Genomic DNA, 21,067 nt, shown 5'->3' with positions numbered 1-21,067 from the left:
ATTTTTTCTATTCTTTAAAATTTCACATAAAATAATCATTTTTATAAAAGTGTCGCGTCACCGTCATTAATCATTCGTAACGTATTTTAAAACAATGGCGTATTTAACGAATAGATAATATACCGACTATAACAGAAGTATGACCAAGAATTTGCAAGTTTAGGCGAGTCGTCCTCAGAATCACTAATCGAGGGGTGGAACATGGACGCCTAAACGTGCCGGCGACTTTCAAAGTAATGAAAAACAATTTATTTCCAAGGAAATCAGCACAATCTGTATTTTTTGCTAGAAATCTCGTTTGTTACAGGACGGCTGATTGGTATTAGAGAGCTATATAGGTGTTCTTAGAATACCCATTTCAGCGATTAGGTAGTGAATTAAACTTTATTAACAATTTCCATCGCACTGAAGTTTATTGGTAACCTTTTTTCCTTGAATATATTTTTAAGGCAACCTATGTATTCATAAAATATGATTTTAATCCGGTAAATCTATCAATGAAAGTAGATCTAAGGCCTATTCAAACCTGCAGAGCGATATGCGCTACCGTCGTGTATTGCATATAGTAAATTATTTTTTGAAAAATAAGGTCATAAAGAAGTTTCACTTCTTACGTGTGTACCTACACTAGTACACGCACACATTTTTTTAATTTGACTAAAGTAATTACCTTCGACCTGTTTCCCCGCGGCGGCGGCGGCGGCGGAGCCGAGCACGGAGCCGAGCGGCGCCGCCGCGAACGAGCCGAACTGCGCCGCGTACGCGCTGCTCAGCGGCTCCGCGCTGGACCCTGCAATGTAAGTGTGCTCGTTTTTGAATGCGATAGTGATGGGTGTTGTGGATGAATGCATGCTTTTTCTATACACTACTTCTAAAATTTATATTGCAAGAATAACAATGTTTCTATAGTTATGTTTTTTTGCACGAAATAGTGTATTTATTACACTTTGTTGATGTGTATATTGGAAAATTTCTATAAAAAACTAGAAAATTCAAAAATGGATTTATATTTTAAAGAAAATTACTGAAAGGTTTACTCATGATATATTATGTTTATTCTATGATAATTTCACATAATTGAAATGTTATGCTCGCAAATTTTATTCAATAGATATTGAATATCTAATTTGTATCAACAATAATTACTTTAACCACATTACAAAGCGAATAGCAAAATGACAAAACGATATTAATTTAATTAATAAAACGGGCAACATAAGTCTCAAAACGTATAGTTAGCTTGTAAAAACAATAACTCGAATGCGCACAATACTAAATTAAACAACACTTTTATGGTTAGTACGACAATGACGAACGTGTAAAACAAAACAATACACAATGATTATTGAATATTCTATTTTATAGCAAACCATAATTAGTTGACGCACAAGTCACCTACGTGTGACAAACATATTTTGTTTAGCACTAACATGCACAAAAATTAAACACAATATGAAAAAACGTTAGTAACTAACAACAATGTACAGTTTAATGTAACAATTAATAATGTTTTAACGATAATTTAATAGGCGTAAGTTATGATTAAATGAATGTTAAAACGAAAAAAAATCTGTTACTCATTACATTATAAAATACATATATTGTATACCCATTTGTATGTAAAAGGGAATAAATTAAATTCTATTAAATTAGTTTTACATTTCAGATTTTCGTTCACTCTGTGTTGAAACGTAGCTCTAATAATATTCCAACATTAAAATGAATAAAATAACTGATTTAATTTCAAGTCAATAGTCGTTAGTAAGTGTATGTATAATTTATAAGTATGCAATGTTTAAAGGAAAATAAAACATAAACTTAGCAATGCTAATAAAAATTAATTAAATTATTCTCTATGAAAATATTATAGTAATCGCAAAATACAAAGCCCTATAAACATTGATCCGAAGTACGATCAAAATGCACAGAAATCAATTCAAGCCAGTCATAGATATTACGATAAATGAGATTGAATCTGAAATACACTAACTTCACTAACTTCAGAGGTTGAGTAGAATTTTTATGGCTTTTAAAATGAAGCTTAAGAATTTCCATCTTTTAGTATGAAATATTTAATAGAAATAGCGATAAATGTCGCTCTTTTATTAAAATTCTCGTCGTGAATATTTGAAAAAGAACTGTTAATTAACTGAAATAATTTACAAGTCTGTAATTTACATTATTCTGTGTTTAATCGCTAATATGTTTACCTCATTTATCGTTCTCCATGAGTCAATGAGTCAATGATTATCAAATCAAACATAAACAATAAAATATCATTCCATAACAACACAAATCGGAATCCAAACGTGGATTACCTGTAATGTTAGTCTTTCCGAGAAGACCTGAAGTGTGAAAAAGTTTCGTTATTAAACCTTTTTTTAAACTGTCAACGTATAATAGACGGATCTGAAAGAGGAAATTTTTGCGGGCGAAAAGAGATCGTTATGGTTTTTACGTGAATATCTTATGTGGCTACATTCCAATTAGAGATTCGGACAGGTCGAGCAATTAGGAGCGAATCTACGGAGCCGTGGTCGTTGGGAGCGGTGGGAGGGGAGGGGGAGGAAAAAACGTCAATTAGGACTGGCGGATTGATACTTTTCATATTTTATCGGTTTATTTACGTCCAACTTTTTGGCAACATTAATTGACAATTTCACTCGAGTATCCGAAACGTCAATTCGAAATTCAATTTCAAATTTGGGATTGCAAAATTGTTTTCTAAACTTTCGATCATCAAGACAGTATTAAACAACATACTTAATATTATAAAATGTAATGGGCCTTCTTCACAATGGGCAAGGTTGACCAAGTAGAGGCACATACTATAGTCATGTAGAGGGCCTAAATCGCCGTCATTGAAGACGTTCATTCATAATCACCATCAAACAACGACGATATTTTTATAGTAATTAATTTTTTTGCTTATTTTCGATTCATAGGCATAGTTATAAAGTTTTACTTTCTATATGTTTATGTTCTGTATTGATTAATTTTTTTTATATGGTAAACCGAATAAAATGAATTTATTCTTTAGTCTTAAGCGCATCACACACGGTGAAGATAATGTAAAATATATATTATCTTAGAGCATATTTCCGATTATCGCTCGCCATACAAATCCTATGAGCCATAACACACGACGAAGATAATAATATATATTTTACCTTCAATATCTTATGATACGAAGCGATACTGACACAAAATTTCGGGTCATTTGTAACAGGATGGCGGTTCTACAGGGGTCTTAGTACGCAATGACAAAAAGAAAAATGATGGTCAGAACGCTGATACCAGATACCTTGAGATACTGTAATATTTTATATTAGAGAATCTTAACATAAAATATTATAGTATCTTCACCGTGTGTGATGCGCTTTATTCTGATTCTATTCGTTAAGCTAACGCTGCCCATCATGACTGGCCCATACACCTTGTTGTACAAGTGCACTTACACAACTGCGGCGCGGGCTGGTGCGCGGCGGCGGGCTGCACGTTGGGGGCCTGCGTCACGACGGGCGGCTGCGTGATCGCCGCCAGCGCCGCCAGGTTCTGCACCGACACGGGCGCCAGCAGCCCGCCGAGCTGCTCGCCCCCCACCCCGCCCACCCCGCCCGCACCCCCGCCCAGCCCTGCGCCATTGAAACCGATATCCTGATAGTTTACACCTACGAGGATACGGAAACAACAAAAAATAAAACAAACGTAAAATAAGAAGCAAGGATGCATTGGGTTAGGGTTTAAAACAATTATTGTAATGACAGTAAATGAAATTTCAGGAAAATTTAAAGAAAATAAAAAAAACATTACAAAAGGTATGCATGCGAAAATAACAGGCAAAATAAATAGAATATTAAAACGCAAAATCGTGCTAAACGAGAGCATTTAAAAGGGGGATAATTAAACGACTTCCTCAAACTGAATACGTAATTAGGCGTAATCGTTGCTTGTATCCAATTTGGAGCTCGGAATTACGGAAATTATTTAAATTGTTTTTCAGTCGATAACGTTACAATAGAAAATAGCTACAATTAAAATTGGACTCGCTGATAGAGTTGCGAACTGCTATTACAGATAAGTAACTTGTAAATGAGAATTCTATTTATATGTCGAGAACAAATTAGCTGCAGCCCGCATTGTGATTTGCGTGATACATATGTATTATGTAGTCCTATGAGCTAATCCAGATTATATTTTTGTGTTTAATTACATCCAGATGCTATCAGCCATAAGCAAGATTAATCCATTCATCTAACCAATAAACAAACAATTAGTGCTAGTTGTAAATAGGATACTTCCTGAGCATTGTCAGTATTCTTCATTCTCACATCTTCTATCTTTGAATCGTCTAATTATTATGCGAAAACTTTCAAGCATTAATCATTCGAAAATGCCTGATAACTAGGAGATAAAAGAAAAAACTTATCCTTTACATCACATTGAGTACCCTAATCTAACTACGCCTTCAAATATCCTTTGTCGTACACTTTTATGGTACGTAAATCAGAATATGTATTACAATATTGCAGTCCACAACTATATGATAAAAGAAAAAAACTTAAATCCTTTCACATTGAGTATCCTAATCTACCTACGCTTTCAAATATCCATTCGAACACTTTTATGGTACGTAAATCTAATATTACAATAGTACAACATTGCAGGGCACATACCTTGCCGTGGGTATCTATGCAAGATTTCCCCACTAAAGAAAAAAAAAGGGCACATACCTTGCAACAGCGTGGACCCCTGCCCTTGCAGCAGCTGCTGCTGCAGGCCGACCGCCTGCAGTTGCTGCAGCAGCTGCAGCTGCGTGGCCGGCGACAGCGCCGCCTCGGACGCGAGGTACGTCGGCGTGACCGGCGCCGTCAGCCCCCACAGGCTCGCGTGCATCGCCTGCAGCTTCTTCTGCTCTTTCTCCTTTTGCGTGTCCGCGAATTTTACAACGAGCGGCGCGGAACAGCCCTCCATCGTTTGACTGTGGTGTAACGCCTGAAATGTAACGTGTAAACTATGTGAAATTGTATTCTTATATCATACTAGCAAACCCGGCGAACTCCGTTTCGCCAACAGAGACACCTTTTCTTTGCTATAAACCTCACGGAGCCGAGACCTTTCCAACGAATGCAAAACCGTGGAAATCGGTTCGTGCGTTCTGGAGTTATAGCGTCAGGAAGGAAAACCCGACTAATTTTTATATAGTAGATTCGTAAGTGTTCTATTCTAAATATTATAATTTATAAATTTATATTTCTAAATATAATTATAATTCTAAAAAATATAAGTCTGTAATATTATAAAAGTAGTCTGATGCTATCGCTAATAATACCTACTATTACAATTTTCGATTTACGAATATCGAAAAGAAGCAATTGGAAATACAAGAAATGCAGTCATTATACACCTATTAAATAACGAACAAATAAATGCGTTTAATTTATTACATTTCTGTACAACAATACAGCTAACTCCTTAACAATGCACGAATAATGCGATCGTTTTGCTAAATGTTTATAGTTTGCTAAGTGCCATTGTTTCCGCTTTCCCGTCTTACGGAGTTGAAGAATGTATTGGATTCCTATTTACTTTTGGATTATACTTTTTAACTTCAAGTCTAGTATTTATTACGACTTCGTGTAACCAACGAGTAATTAAAATTGTTGTTATTGTTTATTTTGTTCCTAATTTTATGTATTGAATATATTATGCAATGTTCTAAATTGTTTCAATATAGCCCCATTTTGAAGCCTAAATATGAATTACAAAACTTTGACTTTGGCTATACTATACTCTTAGCTTTTCCAAGATGATCTGATGTACGCAAGATCCCCATAATATTATGTCATGATTATAAACATCTTAATCCATTAATTATTCCAAATCTTTCAATTGCCAATTCTGACCAAATCACGCCGCCAATTTTCATAGTACCTTGGCATGGTATAACAAAAGGTACCGGCTAGTTAGTAATTACTAGTACATATATACCTTGATAGCAGCGATCGCCGCCTGCTTCGACACGAACGTGACGAAGGCGCACCCCTTGCTCTGGCCCTGCGCGTCCCGCAGCACCGTGCACTCTTCTATCGCGCCGTGCCCAGAGAATAACGCTCGAACGTCGTTCTCAGATAGCTTCTTGTTGAGCATGCCGACGAACAGCTTGCGTTCTGTGAAAAGAATAAAACATTAACATAACTGCGAACCAAATGTTGGAAGGGAAAGAAGCAAGTCATGGAGATGGTCGAATTCGTTAAAAGTTAATCTTATATATAAAAATGAGTCGCAAAATGTGTTGGTAAGCGCATAACTCGAGAACGGCTGAACCGATTTCGATAATTCTTTTTTTATTATATTCCTTGAAGTACGAGGATGGTTTTTATGTAGAGAAAATGTAAATATGTACCACGGGCGAAGCCGGGGCGGACCGCTAGTTTACTTATAAATTTATAGATTGGTAAGATCGAAAGCTTCATATTAATATGAATTGCTTGAACAATTAGTGATGAGTACATCAGATTGCCCGATACAAATATTACTTATTGTCGATTTACTGACAAAACTATTTAGGGCCGATTTTTCAATGCTTGGATAAAACTTATCCGTCCAATAAAGTATTACACGATACTATTAAAAATTAAAATGTCACATAAACTGTCAAATACGGGCAATTAGAGCGAGCGCGCACGAGCAACTTTGTCTCCGCAACTATTTTGTCTCCGCAACTATTTTGTCTCTCCACCCATGGGCTAGTATGAAAGTGCGCGCACGTAGCGACGCAACTCCCCATACAAATTGTTGGGAGAGACAAAATAGTTGCGGAGACAAAGTTGCTCGTGCGCGCTAGCTCTTAGAATACGTTTTTAAAATGGTAGTTTTATACATTATTCGACGAATAAGTTTAATCCAAGCATTGAAAAATCGGCCCTTAGTCAAATTAAACAAAAAGGTAAAAATTTAAAATTTCTCTAGATTTTTTCCGCCCAACGTCTTTCATGTAATGTACTTAGTACACACATGTTTCACATCGTTAACGAAACAACACACAACCATGAACCAACAAATAAAACCATATCCATAATCCTTAGCTCAGTGGCATCAGTAATTTGAAAGCTAAAACAACACCGCGTATTCACTGTACCTACAGCGAATACCCACACGCTATAAAGTCGAGAGTCGAGACGCAATCATGTCACGGCTGAGCATTCAGCTTTTATCATGGCCGTAGGGTTCAATTCCTTTTCCTTATATTAAATAATAAATCCCCGAACGACACATGTTGCGTCTGTAAAACAAGCGTTCCTCATGCTAGCCGTGTAGTGGCTGTATATACTTGTATACCTACGTACAGGAGCGGACGCGGTTCACAAAATTATATTGCTTGCACCGGTGACGGCGAATGTTCAAATATTTTTGTGTGGTTTCGCTTCGCTTCAGTTATAGTCTTTTATAAGTTAGAATTAAAAAAAAGCCCGCTTTAAAATATTGTTAAATATATAACTAAATTAAAGTTAATAATCTACCGACTACCTACACTTCAAACAAACGTTTTTAAAAAATCCTTTCAAAAATCTCAATTTTTTTGTGAGAGGAGACTTGAGATTTATATAATGTACTTAGCTTATTGAAAATAAAAGGTGAGTTAGATTTTCATGCAGTAAGTTTCATCATAGTAAGTAACACGTTCCGATACAGATGTTATTTAATAATACCTATACAATATTGTAGAATGGCGTCAATATAATATTTAACTCGGGTTTTAGATTTCACATCTAGAATACTGAATTGTACGTATTTATAAGAAATATTTAGGACATCGGCAACAGATGTTCTGGTAGGTCGGGAGTAAATAATGTTCATAGGTATGTGAAAATTTTATATAGATTTTCTTTTAATATCTAGGTTAAAATATGGTTTGCTAAAATAGTTTAATATTTTTTTGTAATGTTATATTTTATAACCTCATCAAAGGCTACAAACATATTTACTGAAACAATTATTTTTACGGTGGGTTTTAAATTATTTCAGGTGCTTTAAACCTTGAATGTGATTTTAAACTTTGAATGTGTTTTTATAAACTTTTCATCCTGGAATCAAAACAGTTTTATTGAATTATACTATAACAGTAACAACTATACTTGAGAGATCCTTATTGTAAAAATTTGTATCTCATAATCGAATAATTTGTATAATATAATCTACATCACACAAAATAGTCTATTGACAACTAACTTCGACAATTCATTAACAATTTTCGCATAAAATTTACCATCTACTAAATACGATACAATTAATTATATCACACTTCAATTAAAATAAGTGCGCTCGTACACGCCTATAATATCGCGGGCGACAAAAATAAAACGTACAAATTCTCTCACATGCGTCCTTATTTATGACGCTGTTGCATTATTTATTTATATATTCCATTAGATATGACACAACAAAAATCAACCGTCGTCCGACGCTAAATGCTAAATTATGAGCTCGCGTCTCTCAATCTTGACATTATCCGATTAATTAACACTTCTGGATGAAGGATATTTATATACGGAACTAACTAACCAAACACTTATGTGATATATATCTAATGATTTATATCACATATTTTCCCCTCACACTATTATTTTATATCATTTGTCATTCAATATTATTAAAAAAAAAAAAAAAAACTATATAAATTAGTGTGATAAGTGATTCATGACTGAATCCTATGGTCTAAGATCCGAACATAAGGCGAAATTCAACGGCGTGATAATAGAATGAGACCAATTTTATAATTAATTTAGTCTATTAAAAATTTATTAAAAATGGGTTGACTGGGAAAATCCTGGACAGGACATTTTTAATGAATTTAAAAAAAAAACATTTTTTTTTTAATTAATTGCAGTATCAAGATAATAAAAAAAATATATAATAGACTTAAAGTATGAAACCTACAGAATGTGCAGTCATAGTTTTCTAATATTTACCGGGACAAACGGCTAGGTTGGCAGGTATAAACAGGTATGTCGGTACCAGTTACTTTCACTTGATAGGATGATGAAAAAAAAAATTATGTCAGCACTGTTTTATTACAAAATTGTTTTATTATCTCGAAACTGCAATTAATAAAAAATAAAAATAAATAAAAAAAATTTAATTCATTAAAAATGTCCTGTCCAGGATTTTCCCAGTCAACCCATTTTTAATACATTTTTTAATAGACTAAATTAATTATAAAATTGGTTTCATTCTATTATCACGCCGTTGAATTTCGCCTTATGTTCGGATCTTAGACCACTATACATTCACCGAAAGTTTCGCTTATAGTCATATTTTATCTAGTCTCAATGCTTTAAAAAATATTACCAGTTAAAGCACAAACCACCTGTTTGTGTAAAGCAAAGAATGCTGTGTTATAATGTTCTACAAATATTGCCGATGTTGTCACAAACAACGCATCTTTAAATTTTCAGCATAATACCTACGGCAAAATGTTATAAAATTCCCTTCGGTATAGGCGCGTCGTTTAAGCGTTTTTTCGTAAATGGGACAAAGTTTATATCACGGGACGTTTGTTTATTATTCAATATTTATGAGGTCGTATCGTTTTACATGAATTTTACAACTTTTATTATCGATGTAATAAGTATGATAATATTCCTCCCCGAAGAATTAAAGACACTTAGAAATAGCTATCTTTATTCTGTAAATTTCAGAAAGGGAATCATGTAAAAAGTAAAAATAGGTACGTTAACTTATTTGAATCTATGAATGAATTATGAATTTGATACATAACTTAAGACTTCCTATACATGATCAACAAATCACAACAAACAAAGAAGCACCAAGGCGACATATTAAAATTTCAATCACAATGAGTGACAACACCTAAACTACACGCCATTAGGGCATGCAGAACCGAGTCCGGTTCCAAGTTTCTGAAACCCGGTTCCAAATCGACCTCAGAACCGGGTAGAACCGGGTTACCCGGTTCTTTTATAATACCTCGGAAAAAAATACGAAATTAAACAAAAGTAACTGTTAAAGTACCTAATGGGCATTTTATTTTACGCGGCTTGTGTCTTATTTTATTAAATTAATAAAGAAACAAAATTTCAATACTTCCCTTTATTTATCAAAGTACCTTGTTATCATAATATCACATATAAACGTTAACCTTATTCATTAACTGCAAACTGTAAAGCAAAAAACCAGCCAAGTGCGAGTCGGACTCGCGCTCCGAGGGCACTATTTTTTATAATGTTGTAACTTAAAAATTTATGTTTCTAAATTTTCCTTTATCTGTGTTATAAGACGTTACTGTTACCAAATTTAAAGGCTCTGTGTTTATGAGAAGTACCCTGTAGGTTTTGAGTCCAATGCGAATGTCGAAATTTTCGAAAATTTTCAGCATTTACGGCTGTATCTTTTGATTCGTTGGTGAGTTTGACTTTTTCACAGCATCAAGAGACCGAAGACTTGAGTATTCGATATAAATTTCAGCTTGATACCAAAAACAAAAACATGACTGGATCATTATATGAAACAGTAAATTCAAATCTTTTCAAATTCACGACAAATCTAATAAAAATATTTCAGTAGCCTAATTTTTGTCATTTTCCAAGCATAATTTTTTTTTTTTTTTTTTGGTAATACAACCGTAGGAAACTTATAGCATCTAATGTTAGACAACCAATCAGAGCCAAGCTTGAGACGTGGTACGAAAATTCGCGATGCACGTGAGTCCGACGTTGCCAGATAGAATCAATTTGTTAAAATAATGCAGCAAAATATGAATAAAATTTTATATTTTAATATTCTGGTCGGAACCGGGAGAACCGGGTTTCATACTATTCAGACCCGGTTCTCAAGATCATCAAAAAACCCGGGTTTACCCGGGTTTTTCGGAACCGGGTAAACCCGGGTGCATGCCCTACACGCCATCCAGAGAGAACAGATGTATGTACCACGTACGTATCAAAGATTTATCCGCGACGCGTCACGTAACCAACAGCCGAGCGTATTTGCATTGACTTTATGGCCGGCACTGCATTGTGATGGAAACAGAAGCTGCTGTAAATCCAAGACGAGGTCCTGAAATATGCAACCCGCGATACGCTTGTAGCAAAAATTTACAGCGACTCGTAAACTCGACGCCTTTATGAATTGAAAACGATTCCCGCGCTCTCGTCGGGTTCGCGAAACGATATTTTATGTTTTGGAATGTATTGTAATATATATTTTATATAATGTAACAATGGTTTGATATGTGCAAACGTTATTTTGGATGAATAAAATAATTTATCATTTTATATTAAAACGGACCACGAGTAGTGTTGAGCTTAAAAGCTCTACAATGTGAAAAGTGTTTTTGGTTAATTAAACGCTTACAAATATACCTGAAAACGCTTCCAACGTAATTACAGAAAATAAATAGTTAACATTTAAAATATGTATAAACAAAATGTATCAATATAGCGCAAGTCAAATGTGACAACCGAACAAAATGCATTATAAACACAATGAAAGATCGTGCCAAAAGCGTAATTCGATACAATGAAGAACAAGATGTTAAAAACATTTCTAGTATACATTATAATTTATAACAAGGTCACAACTTAAAGTGTGAAAAATATTTACATAATAACATAATATTATACTCGAAATATTTTACTGGTTTTTCAAGCACAGAATATAATCATTTGACAAAACAATTTGCCTAGCAATTAAATAATTCCCTTTGAAACAAAAGCAAAACGTACAAGCTAACTAAGACAGTGCGCGCACGAGCAACTTTGTCTCCGCAACTATTTTGTCTCCGCAACTATTTTGTCTCTCCCACCTATGGGCTAGTATGAAAGTACGCGCACGTAGCGACGCAACTCCCCATACAAATTGATGGGAGAGACAAAATAGTTGCGGAGACAAAGTTGCTCGTGCGCGCTCGCTCTAAAGCACACAAATTAAACAAATTGGACAGTTTGCATACAAGACGGTCAATACAGAGTTTTCAAACGAGGGCTCCATTAAAATGACTCCTAATGAGAAATATTCAAGGCACACGACGTCGTCTAATCAGTTTTAATGTGCCACTAATTGTGTGTTCAGTACAAATAACGCTTTAAAATGTTAATGCCTTAAGTGCTCTTTGCCCGATGGGGCAGGCGTCGTTAAATAATTTACATAGACTTCTAAACGGGGGGAGCCGGTGCTTGCCTATGCCTGGATAAATAAATTAGTATAAATTAGCACCGCACCGGTGATAATTGAAAATAAGTGTGCAAGAAACGTCAATACAACTTATCGTTAGTTTTTGTCGAAAGTCAAGCGATTACTTGAAAAAATACAAAATATGGGTAGATAGAGTAAGCACGTAAATGTATGTAGAATTCATTGTTTGTCATCGATTCCGTGTGAAACTAAAAGTGATACGTTTTTCAACATTATAATGGCACAGTCCGTTAAAAACCTTCAATCCTCGCTAACCTGAATTACAGAATTAGCAACGAACGTCCATGTTCCATGATTGAGATAACAAACAATTGTTGTTTGAAGGAAAACAATTGTTTCGTGTAATTCGTTCGAACATTTAAAGCGGCTGACTGACTTATTATCTTGTCGTTTATAACGCTGTACATAATAATATTCAAGGCGTTTTGTTGTTCGTGAAGGTTCCGCCGACACTAAGTTAGGTCATCGCTAATCGATTGTTTTGCAAACTTGTTAACATATTAGCCGGTAAGAATGACGGTGATAATAATGTGGGTAGATTTAAAATAATTTCCTTTGAAATATTAAATACCAGCAATCGTTTCGACACGTTCCATTGTTGAGGGATATTGGAAAATAATTTCGAACAAGTTCAATATTATTAATGATTCCCGATTGATGTTTTATAATAAATCAACAGAATGCGTTCCCGCTTTCGAAATAATAAAATAAAAATACTTTTAATTTAATATTTAATGTCGTTCGCCGGTGCTTGCAATTTAATTTAATATAGGTAATTACTTATTAATGTAAACTTTCATATTTTTTTAAATTTATAAAATACATGTAATTTAATAAAAATATTAAGTTTACTGATCCAGGCAGTGGCAAACCTAAAAAATAAAAAAGTATAGATTGATTTAACAAGACTGTTTACCTATCTAACAACCTATGAATATAAGCATAGATAATAATGAATATAGCAGTGCAGCTTAGTTTATTAATCACGCTTACAACAACTGTATTAACTCATACTTATATAACAATCCATCCATCGAATAAAGGAACCTCCTCCCCATCCAACTTAGCGAAATTAATCAGTTCAACATGTAAACGTTCAATTAACGACTTCTTGTAAATCACACGAGGACACTTCGCATAATGGTGCATTTACATCAAACGAACATAGAGCCTAGCTCTATGTATGTAGCTCTAGAGTCTAGAGCTAGAGCAGTTTTTCGTGATAGTGTAAACGAAAACTCGTATTCAGTAATGTTCAGAATTGAACATTGCATACCTAGAATCTTTTCGAACGTACTAAGAACCGTTGCGTTGTTCTTATTTTTGCATAAACTAAACAAGAACATTAAAATATTCGTTAAGTATTGCTCTACGCCTCTTTACACTGAAATAATTTGACATAGTGGGGTTAGAATGAGCACTCGCTCGTTTGATGTAAACGCACCGTAATAATGTCACGCGCGTCTCGCGAGCCCGCCGTCTCGTGTCGTGACGTATGACGTCACGTCACGCTCGCTCCGTGCGGAGTGCGTTTGCTTGTAACCGCAGACAATGTGTCGTTAGGAGCGAGTTATGTGCGCTACGCTTTATCGTGTTATCCGCGAGGAGGCGCTGCGTTGTGGTGTAGCTGTAGGCAGCGATTTGAAAGAGTATCTAGGCTTTTAGCTAATTGCTAGAAGGAAACGTGACAATGGCGTTCGCTATCTATGTAGTATGTACGCTCCTCTTAGATTAGTTGTTAGTTAAAGTACTTCCATCTCAATTTTGTCTTCTACTTTTATAAATTCAATTGTAAAAGTAATTTATTTTACAATTTAAGTAGATTTTCCAAAAATGTTTCAAAGTGGTTTATTCCTAATTTGCTATTGTCTTTCCGGAATCTAGGAGTCTAAGAATGTTTAATATCAATTCAAAGCTTTGCTAAGCTTCTCAACCTTCACTACAATTATTTGTTACCTACCTAATTCCGATGCAATAGTCAAGATTCATTTCGACGTGTCTTATCATTGGCAACTACAATTCAAGATTAAAAGTTTATTAAATCGTCACGTTAATTTCAAGTTAAACAATCAATCATCCATCTTGTAGAGCCAGTTTCACAACTTGCTGATAAATTATTTGATAACCAAATCTTATCTTAATCTTAATACCGTTATAAAGGCGAAAGTTTGTATGGATGTATGGATGTATGGATGTTTGTTACTCTTTCACGTAAAAACTACTGAACCGATTACAATGAAATTTAGCATACATATAGAGGGTAACTTGGATTAACACATAGGATAGGTTTTATCCCGGAAATCCCACGGGAACGGGAACTATGCGGGTTTTCCTTTGAAAACGCGGGCGAAGCCGCGGGCGGAAATCTAGTAGGTTATAATTTTTGATGTTCATTATATGTCTTTTTAACTATCTGTCAAATAAGCTTAACAGGACATTTACCATTATGTCTTATATCTATAATTCGCGCTTTCATTTTTCCACGCTGGAAATAATACTGCTTGAAAACATCATGGTTCAGGCGTAGGATATATCAAAACCTTTGTACATAGGTACATTCGCGTATAGTGTGAACACATCCACAGTACCTTCATCCAAGTACCAAGACGGCACTAAACACTAAATGGTACGTCACGGACACGCGGACGTGCGAACAGCCTGTGCACACACGGCACACTTACATACAATTAGCACTTAAACACTACACCTACTTATTGTATGAACCTTCGCGCCGTATACGGTATGTCATATCGCATAATATGTGACAAGTTTAGAACTTGGATTGTTTAGAGTTTAGACGTAAGACGATACAGTCCAAAGTACAAATGCAATGTGATGTACTTTGTGTCGATGTTTGCCGCGACAATTATCGATATGAACGGATTTTCCAATAGTTTGTATCGATGCGGGTGATAGGTAATATAAACAAGATCAAAGAAAGTAACACAATCATTTAAAAACGTTAGCACCTTCAATACAAATTAGTTGCAAAAACGAGCGAGTCACGAGCCGGGCCCGGTGGCGTCTCTTTAAGAAAATAAAAAGGCGCGAAATCTAAATGAAGTCTGAATACTACTTAGGAAGCGCTCACTTCGAATGCACGGATGAAGTACTAAGTTCAAAATCCATCTCAGGCAGACGGCAGTGAGGCTAATTACTTCTTTATTAAGTAGTTTCAGCATCGTCGGAATTAGTTAAATGCGGATGGCTTCAGTTTGTTTAATTTGTGTCGCAGATTAAGGCCACAAAGGTAGCAAGTTTGAAAGAGCAAGTTTTAGTTACGTTAAAATGTAAATAGGTATGTATGTTTCGCGTTTAGTGGATGGATGTCTCCAATTGAAATAGTGTCGTGTTTACGTACATACGTGTTGATTTCAACGTTGATTGCAAATAAAGGTAGAGCCATTTGGCCGTATGTTTACACATTACAAATGTTATTATCCGCTCTATTATACAAACCTACCTACAACGTACAAAAGTAGATCCCTAAAATCCTGAACGAGTAGAAGCAAACACATATAAGCATAAATTTTTTAAGCCGTCCCAATTGCCCCGCTTCGTTGGCGACGTGAAAATCCGTTTAAGCGATTTACTCACGACTGCGTGCCTACAGTTGATCTTATTAGCCGTACGCGTTCGCCATACGAACCGTATTGCGACGTGAGTGCGTCGCAAGTCATTTTCGACGGAATTGGGTTTGATGCGATTAAAAATTAATCACGCCGGAGTTCCCAAACTCTAGTTCATCTGCACAGCTAGCGTACGTACTCAGTGGGTACCTACGCAATAAAATACCATCGTCAAACGACGACATAAACACGAGTGCGCGCAGCGGTGAAACAATGCCGCGGCATTGTTCTGCATTTGAGCGGTAATTTCAAGCGCCGGGAGAGTCGAGTGAAGGAATTTGTTTGTGGAGGGGAATTTTTCCGGCGATGTAAAATATGCTGCGGTACGAATGAGATATCATCTCGCAAGGAGGCGGAGGGCACAGCGAGCGGCGTGCACCGGCGCGCCGGGGAATCGCTGGCGAAAGATTATTGTTTTGCACGTTGGCGCCGCGCCAGCTTGTTGGGCAATTTAAGCAACGTGACACTAAATAACGTAAACGCGGATCATTAGATTATTGTTATACATTATCGTTATAATGCTCGATGAAATATTTCGATGCTCGTAATTTACAGATTAGGCACTAAAAGCAAATTGCAATCTAAACATTATGGTGAATATTACAAACTGAAATTAGATATTTTATTTATAAAACAAAATGTCAAAATATAAAAAGAATAAACTCACATTAGATCAAAGCTTATGGGGTTCCACCTGAAGATTGAAACGCCATTTAAATTGAAAAACCCTCCCCAGTTGAGTAGCGGACGTCAACGGAAATTATTTTTGTTCACTCAATTCTCAACAGCACAAACTCGATTTTTAGTTTATCAGACCTCTGCAAGTTTTGTTTTCGTCCCGTTCGTGAATCGTGAGGGCTGTTTTCTATTTGCTGCTTTAAAAATATTTAAATAACGAATGTATTTAGATATTTACACAAACAAATGAAATTCGCAATTTAAAATAATATTTAAAGATTTTATTTACCTAGGTATAACGTTTAATTTGTTGTCACTAATAAGTACATTGAACTTGTTAAAAACAAACATTTATTAAAAAATTGAATTGAAGGCGCAATTTCAAGCGTAATCACATTTTTTCTATTTACAAAGAATTTTATATAAAATTAAAAAAAAATTGACATCGCCCGAGCATCAACACATTAAAGAGCGGGAAAAAGACACTTCTTTTTTTTCACATCTGGCAATGAAGACACTTCTTTAATCAAATTTAAATTCATTTATCGAATGTTGGCACAGATAATAAACAATCATCACAACATCCCCTAGTGGTACTTCAAAACTGCAACAGGGGGGACGAATGCTAATACATGGGGAAATTTACCTCAAGACGTTTCATTTCCGCTCGGTTCTGCCGTAAAATTGAATAAATTTGAATGTATAAGTATGTAACTCTATGTACTTATATCGCGAATTTGCCCGAAAATTGACGCGGCGCAGCGACGCGTTCAAAGAAATGTGGCAGGAGATGAGAAATGTTATTGTATATGTATGTGTGTTTATAGAAACACAATCTTGTCTGATTTATAAAGATATTTAAAAGTAAAGGCGAATAAGTGCCATCTGGATTCTATAAGCAATTACGAACGAATGATTTAGTTCTTCTAGGTTCTAAAAAGTAAAAATGTAAGTATAAATTTTAAAAGCTTGAAATTTTTTATAAAAAAGCTTAACTAACAATAAATTAATAATCGTAGATTAATTCATAATATGCATGTTTTTATTACACAATATACTTCACATAATATTATAATTAAATTCATGTTGCACTTTTTATTTAATAGGGGCAACACAATTCCTTAACCACAGACAATAAAAATAAAATTCATTGTTCATACAAGTTTTACCACAGATTACTTAAAATAGTTGTACTACGTAAATTTTACAACCAAGTGAATTACCTATTATGCCCAACATATTAAAATAACCAAAGACATAAATTTAATCGAAAACATACAAAATGTTATTCAAAACAACATTAGCGTTTATACACAACACGTGTGCTCGATGTAGCTAAAACAATGACATTATGCAATATAAAACATACGTGCAATCGTGGCTGTATGAAAACATTTCCAAAGCCTGCCGTCTCTAGTGAGAAAAAAGTTTCTAGTTTACACTGGTTTATGCAAAGGTTTATGTGAGGATAGTGTATCTAATGGTATCTACTATCTGCGCCTTTTTTAAATAACACACGCAGACGCGTTCAATTTTGAATTTAGAATTCGTGTTATTGACAGATGAAGAAAAAAAAAATGACGCGCGAAACGCAAAATATACACACGTCTTACACACAATATTATTATTATTTTTAGTTTATTTGTAACAAGTTCAACGAAACGCGTATAAATTGTACAATGAAACGTGAAGATAACCAATGTACTAAACAAACACAATAGGTTTTGTGGGGTTGCTTACCTATGTACGTTTGATAGTGTCAAAATCGCAACTCACATACGATTTATACATTTGAATTTTTGTTAACATTATTCTTATAAAACTTGCAGGTTTACTTAAAGAAGCTTTACGATTTAACTAGGTACTTATCGGAAGATTACCAGAAGTTGAATATTGTATTTTGTGCTTTCTTGTAACAACTGCGTGTTTATTTCAAAAGGAATATTTTTAGAAAGTTGAAAAAATACTCCGAGGAGTAAACATAATATTATCTCCATTTCTAAAAGGTAAGTGAGCTTTGACAATTTGCAAATCTATCTACATAAAAAAAAAATCAAGAAATTAAATTTAGAAATTACCTATCCTAGTTTAGTAACATTTTAAGTTGCCGTAATAGGTATATTTTTTAAGCAGTTCGTTAATATACAGTTTTATTACTGTAATACAAACAGATTATTTTTGATGAGCTATTTAATATTTATTTTATTTATTTACTATACTTACTCTCTACATAAAGTATAAACTAAATGGGACTGATTAACCGCATTTCCACACGTAAACTGACACATTAAAAATAAACACCCACCCACACTAACAACAAGTGAAACATGCAAACTCGCATTCATTCATCAATCCAGCGGCGAACGTCCCCTCTGAGGGAATATTAAACAATGACGTCACACACGACAGTCAACGTTTCACCTCGCATTATGTCACCGGGCGTTAGTCGTTCGTGTGAACAACGCTTTAAATTAGGTCGCATAAACACGTGCGACGCCCGAGTATCACCTTCTATCTACCGTCACTTACTACGTTGTCAAGGAAAATATTGTTACGAACGTTAAATCTGACAGCAGGAGCATCGCATCGCATCGGTCGCACGATTGAGTTACGAATAACAAAACCGACTGTGACAATTCACATTTGATTCGATTTGAACGTAAAATGATTCGTTGTATTGTCGCCCCGTGTGAACTTCGGATACATTTGATTCGCTCACTTTATTTTCATCTCGATAGAAGTGAATCTTAGCTCTAGTTTGTGTTAGATAATATGCATTGTATTTTCTTGTCTTTTGATCTTTTGCAGTGAGAATTTTATCACGTTTTTTTCCGAGTGGAGGAGACTTTGATAAAGTTAGCAAGTTGGTGTGTGATCATTACTTAATAGATATGTGATAAAACAACTAGGTAGTAATTTAATAATTATTTTTCAAATGAAACCTTACCTTAGCATGATCTTCACAAAATATCATTCAAGAGTATCTTTGTTTTGATAAGTTGAAAGAAACTTAAGAACACTTAATTTTTTTAATGTTAACCTTTATCTAACAACAAGATTATTTAATTTTTGTCTTACGCAGACATGTTCACCGTATACATTACAACATGATTTACCCACTTCCACCTTGCCCTAAAGTTATGTAATGCCAAAGGCACGTTGACGAAGACTTACCTGAAACAAACAAAATAAACGTAAATTAATGACGCAAACATTTACGAAATTAATTAGTAATTTATAAATAAACAAAACCGGCTAACGGACATCAAAAGATCCTAAACAAAATTTCATGGGATTTAATTAAATTAAATTCATTATTCGGGTGCGATGATCTCATTATAGGGACGAACGCTAATTAACTGTACATACAATAATATTTCTAATATTCAGAATCACCTTGAATGATATGAAAATTAAATTATCATAATGTAGTCTGTACTCGAATAGCTAAACAAAAAGCAGATAATAAAAAAAAAATATTGCAAAACTATCATGTTAAGACTACATTCATTTCGTTGCATAATTTAATTTTACATGAAATTATACGTGCTAACCTACCAACTACTGACCGACATAACACTAATATCGCTAATATCAAGCTAGAAAAAGTCCAAATTTCCACACAACGCCTGGCAACACCGCTGCAAGTGTCAATATTTGGGATCACCGACGATCGCAGCGAGTCCTCGATCGATCCGCGTCCGAGATAATGCCAGGTATCGAGTGGAGCTTAATTGGGTATCAAGTGCTCGGCCCGTCACTCCGTTCGTAACGAATTAAAACAATGTATTTGCCGGCGATGTTGCCAGTTGCTACTTGCACTTTTGCCTCCTTTTGTGTTTATGTAAACCTTAAAGGTGGAGTTAATTTCAAAAGTTTGTTTCGTTTTTCGTTTCGTCTATAAAAGTATCCATTTCATGATCAATATAGTAAATGTCTATTTTCATTTTTAAATAATAATTATGCAATATTGTACGTTTGTGTTAACTTTAATTTTATAGTAAACTAACCTTTTAAGTTTTAACATCATACAATAACTTAGCTTATTATGAACAACACTAACCATTAAAACGTGAAGGTTCCACAGGAACGCAAAGGAAACTTCCAAGTAAGTTCACGTTACAAAGTTCAACGCTTAACATGCTAAAATACAAAAATGATTTCCAGCTAGTTGGCTAATAATGTTGCCCGACAAAAAGTTCAACCCCACACACAATGTTGCATGACTGAAATAATTTCCTACATTATATACAGTCGGTAAAATCCTATTAGTTCATAAATAGTAGTATACACGGTAATCGTTGGTTAAACCGATACTTACATTTGGCGGTTCGGGGTTGCCTTCTCGCGTTCGTAATACAATAATTGTATAGTCGACTCTATTATTTTGTGAACACACAACACCTAGAGTTACATTTTGTGACACGCAAAAATTTCCTTATAGCAGGCTACGAAGTGATTAATTATTGTTTCATTGTTTCTAATACGTGTTTAATATAGCAACCTATTTTGTATATTATCATGGACTAATAAATGATATTATG

At 34.7% G+C, this 21,067-nt stretch overlaps 1 protein-coding gene across 3 annotated transcripts in view; it reads right to left on the bottom strand.

The window, feature by feature from the left end:
* Positions 1–21,067, bottom strand: part of LOC149909143 (CUGBP Elav-like family member 2) — a 291,622-nt gene that overhangs the window by 3,497 nt on the left and 267,058 nt on the right. For 2 of the 3 annotated variants that reach the window (XM_090101384.1, XM_090101382.1), the window contains 5 exons: positions 5,992–6,170; positions 4,734–4,995; positions 3,459–3,671; positions 2,319–2,345; positions 671–790 (listed from right to left, as the gene is read on the bottom strand). In XM_090101384.1, coding sequence (XP_089957510.1) covers positions 671–790; positions 2,319–2,345; positions 3,459–3,671; positions 4,734–4,995; positions 5,992–6,170 — 801 coding nt within the window. The remainder of the gene's footprint in view (positions 1–670; positions 791–2,318; positions 2,346–3,458; positions 3,672–4,733; positions 4,996–5,991; positions 6,171–21,067) is intronic. The other variant, XM_090101383.1, reaches the window with a different exon arrangement.

Source organism: Colias eurytheme, chromosome 4, assembly GCF_061535395.1.
Source record: "Colias eurytheme isolate Ceu_HAF_F1 chromosome 4, ilColEury1 Martin Lab GWU primary, whole genome shotgun sequence".
In the NCBI taxonomy this organism is placed as follows: domain Eukaryota; kingdom Metazoa; phylum Arthropoda; class Insecta; order Lepidoptera; family Pieridae; genus Colias; species Colias eurytheme.
Note: the sequence above shows the minus strand (reverse complement) of the source record. Positions and strands in the feature narration are given on the sequence as shown.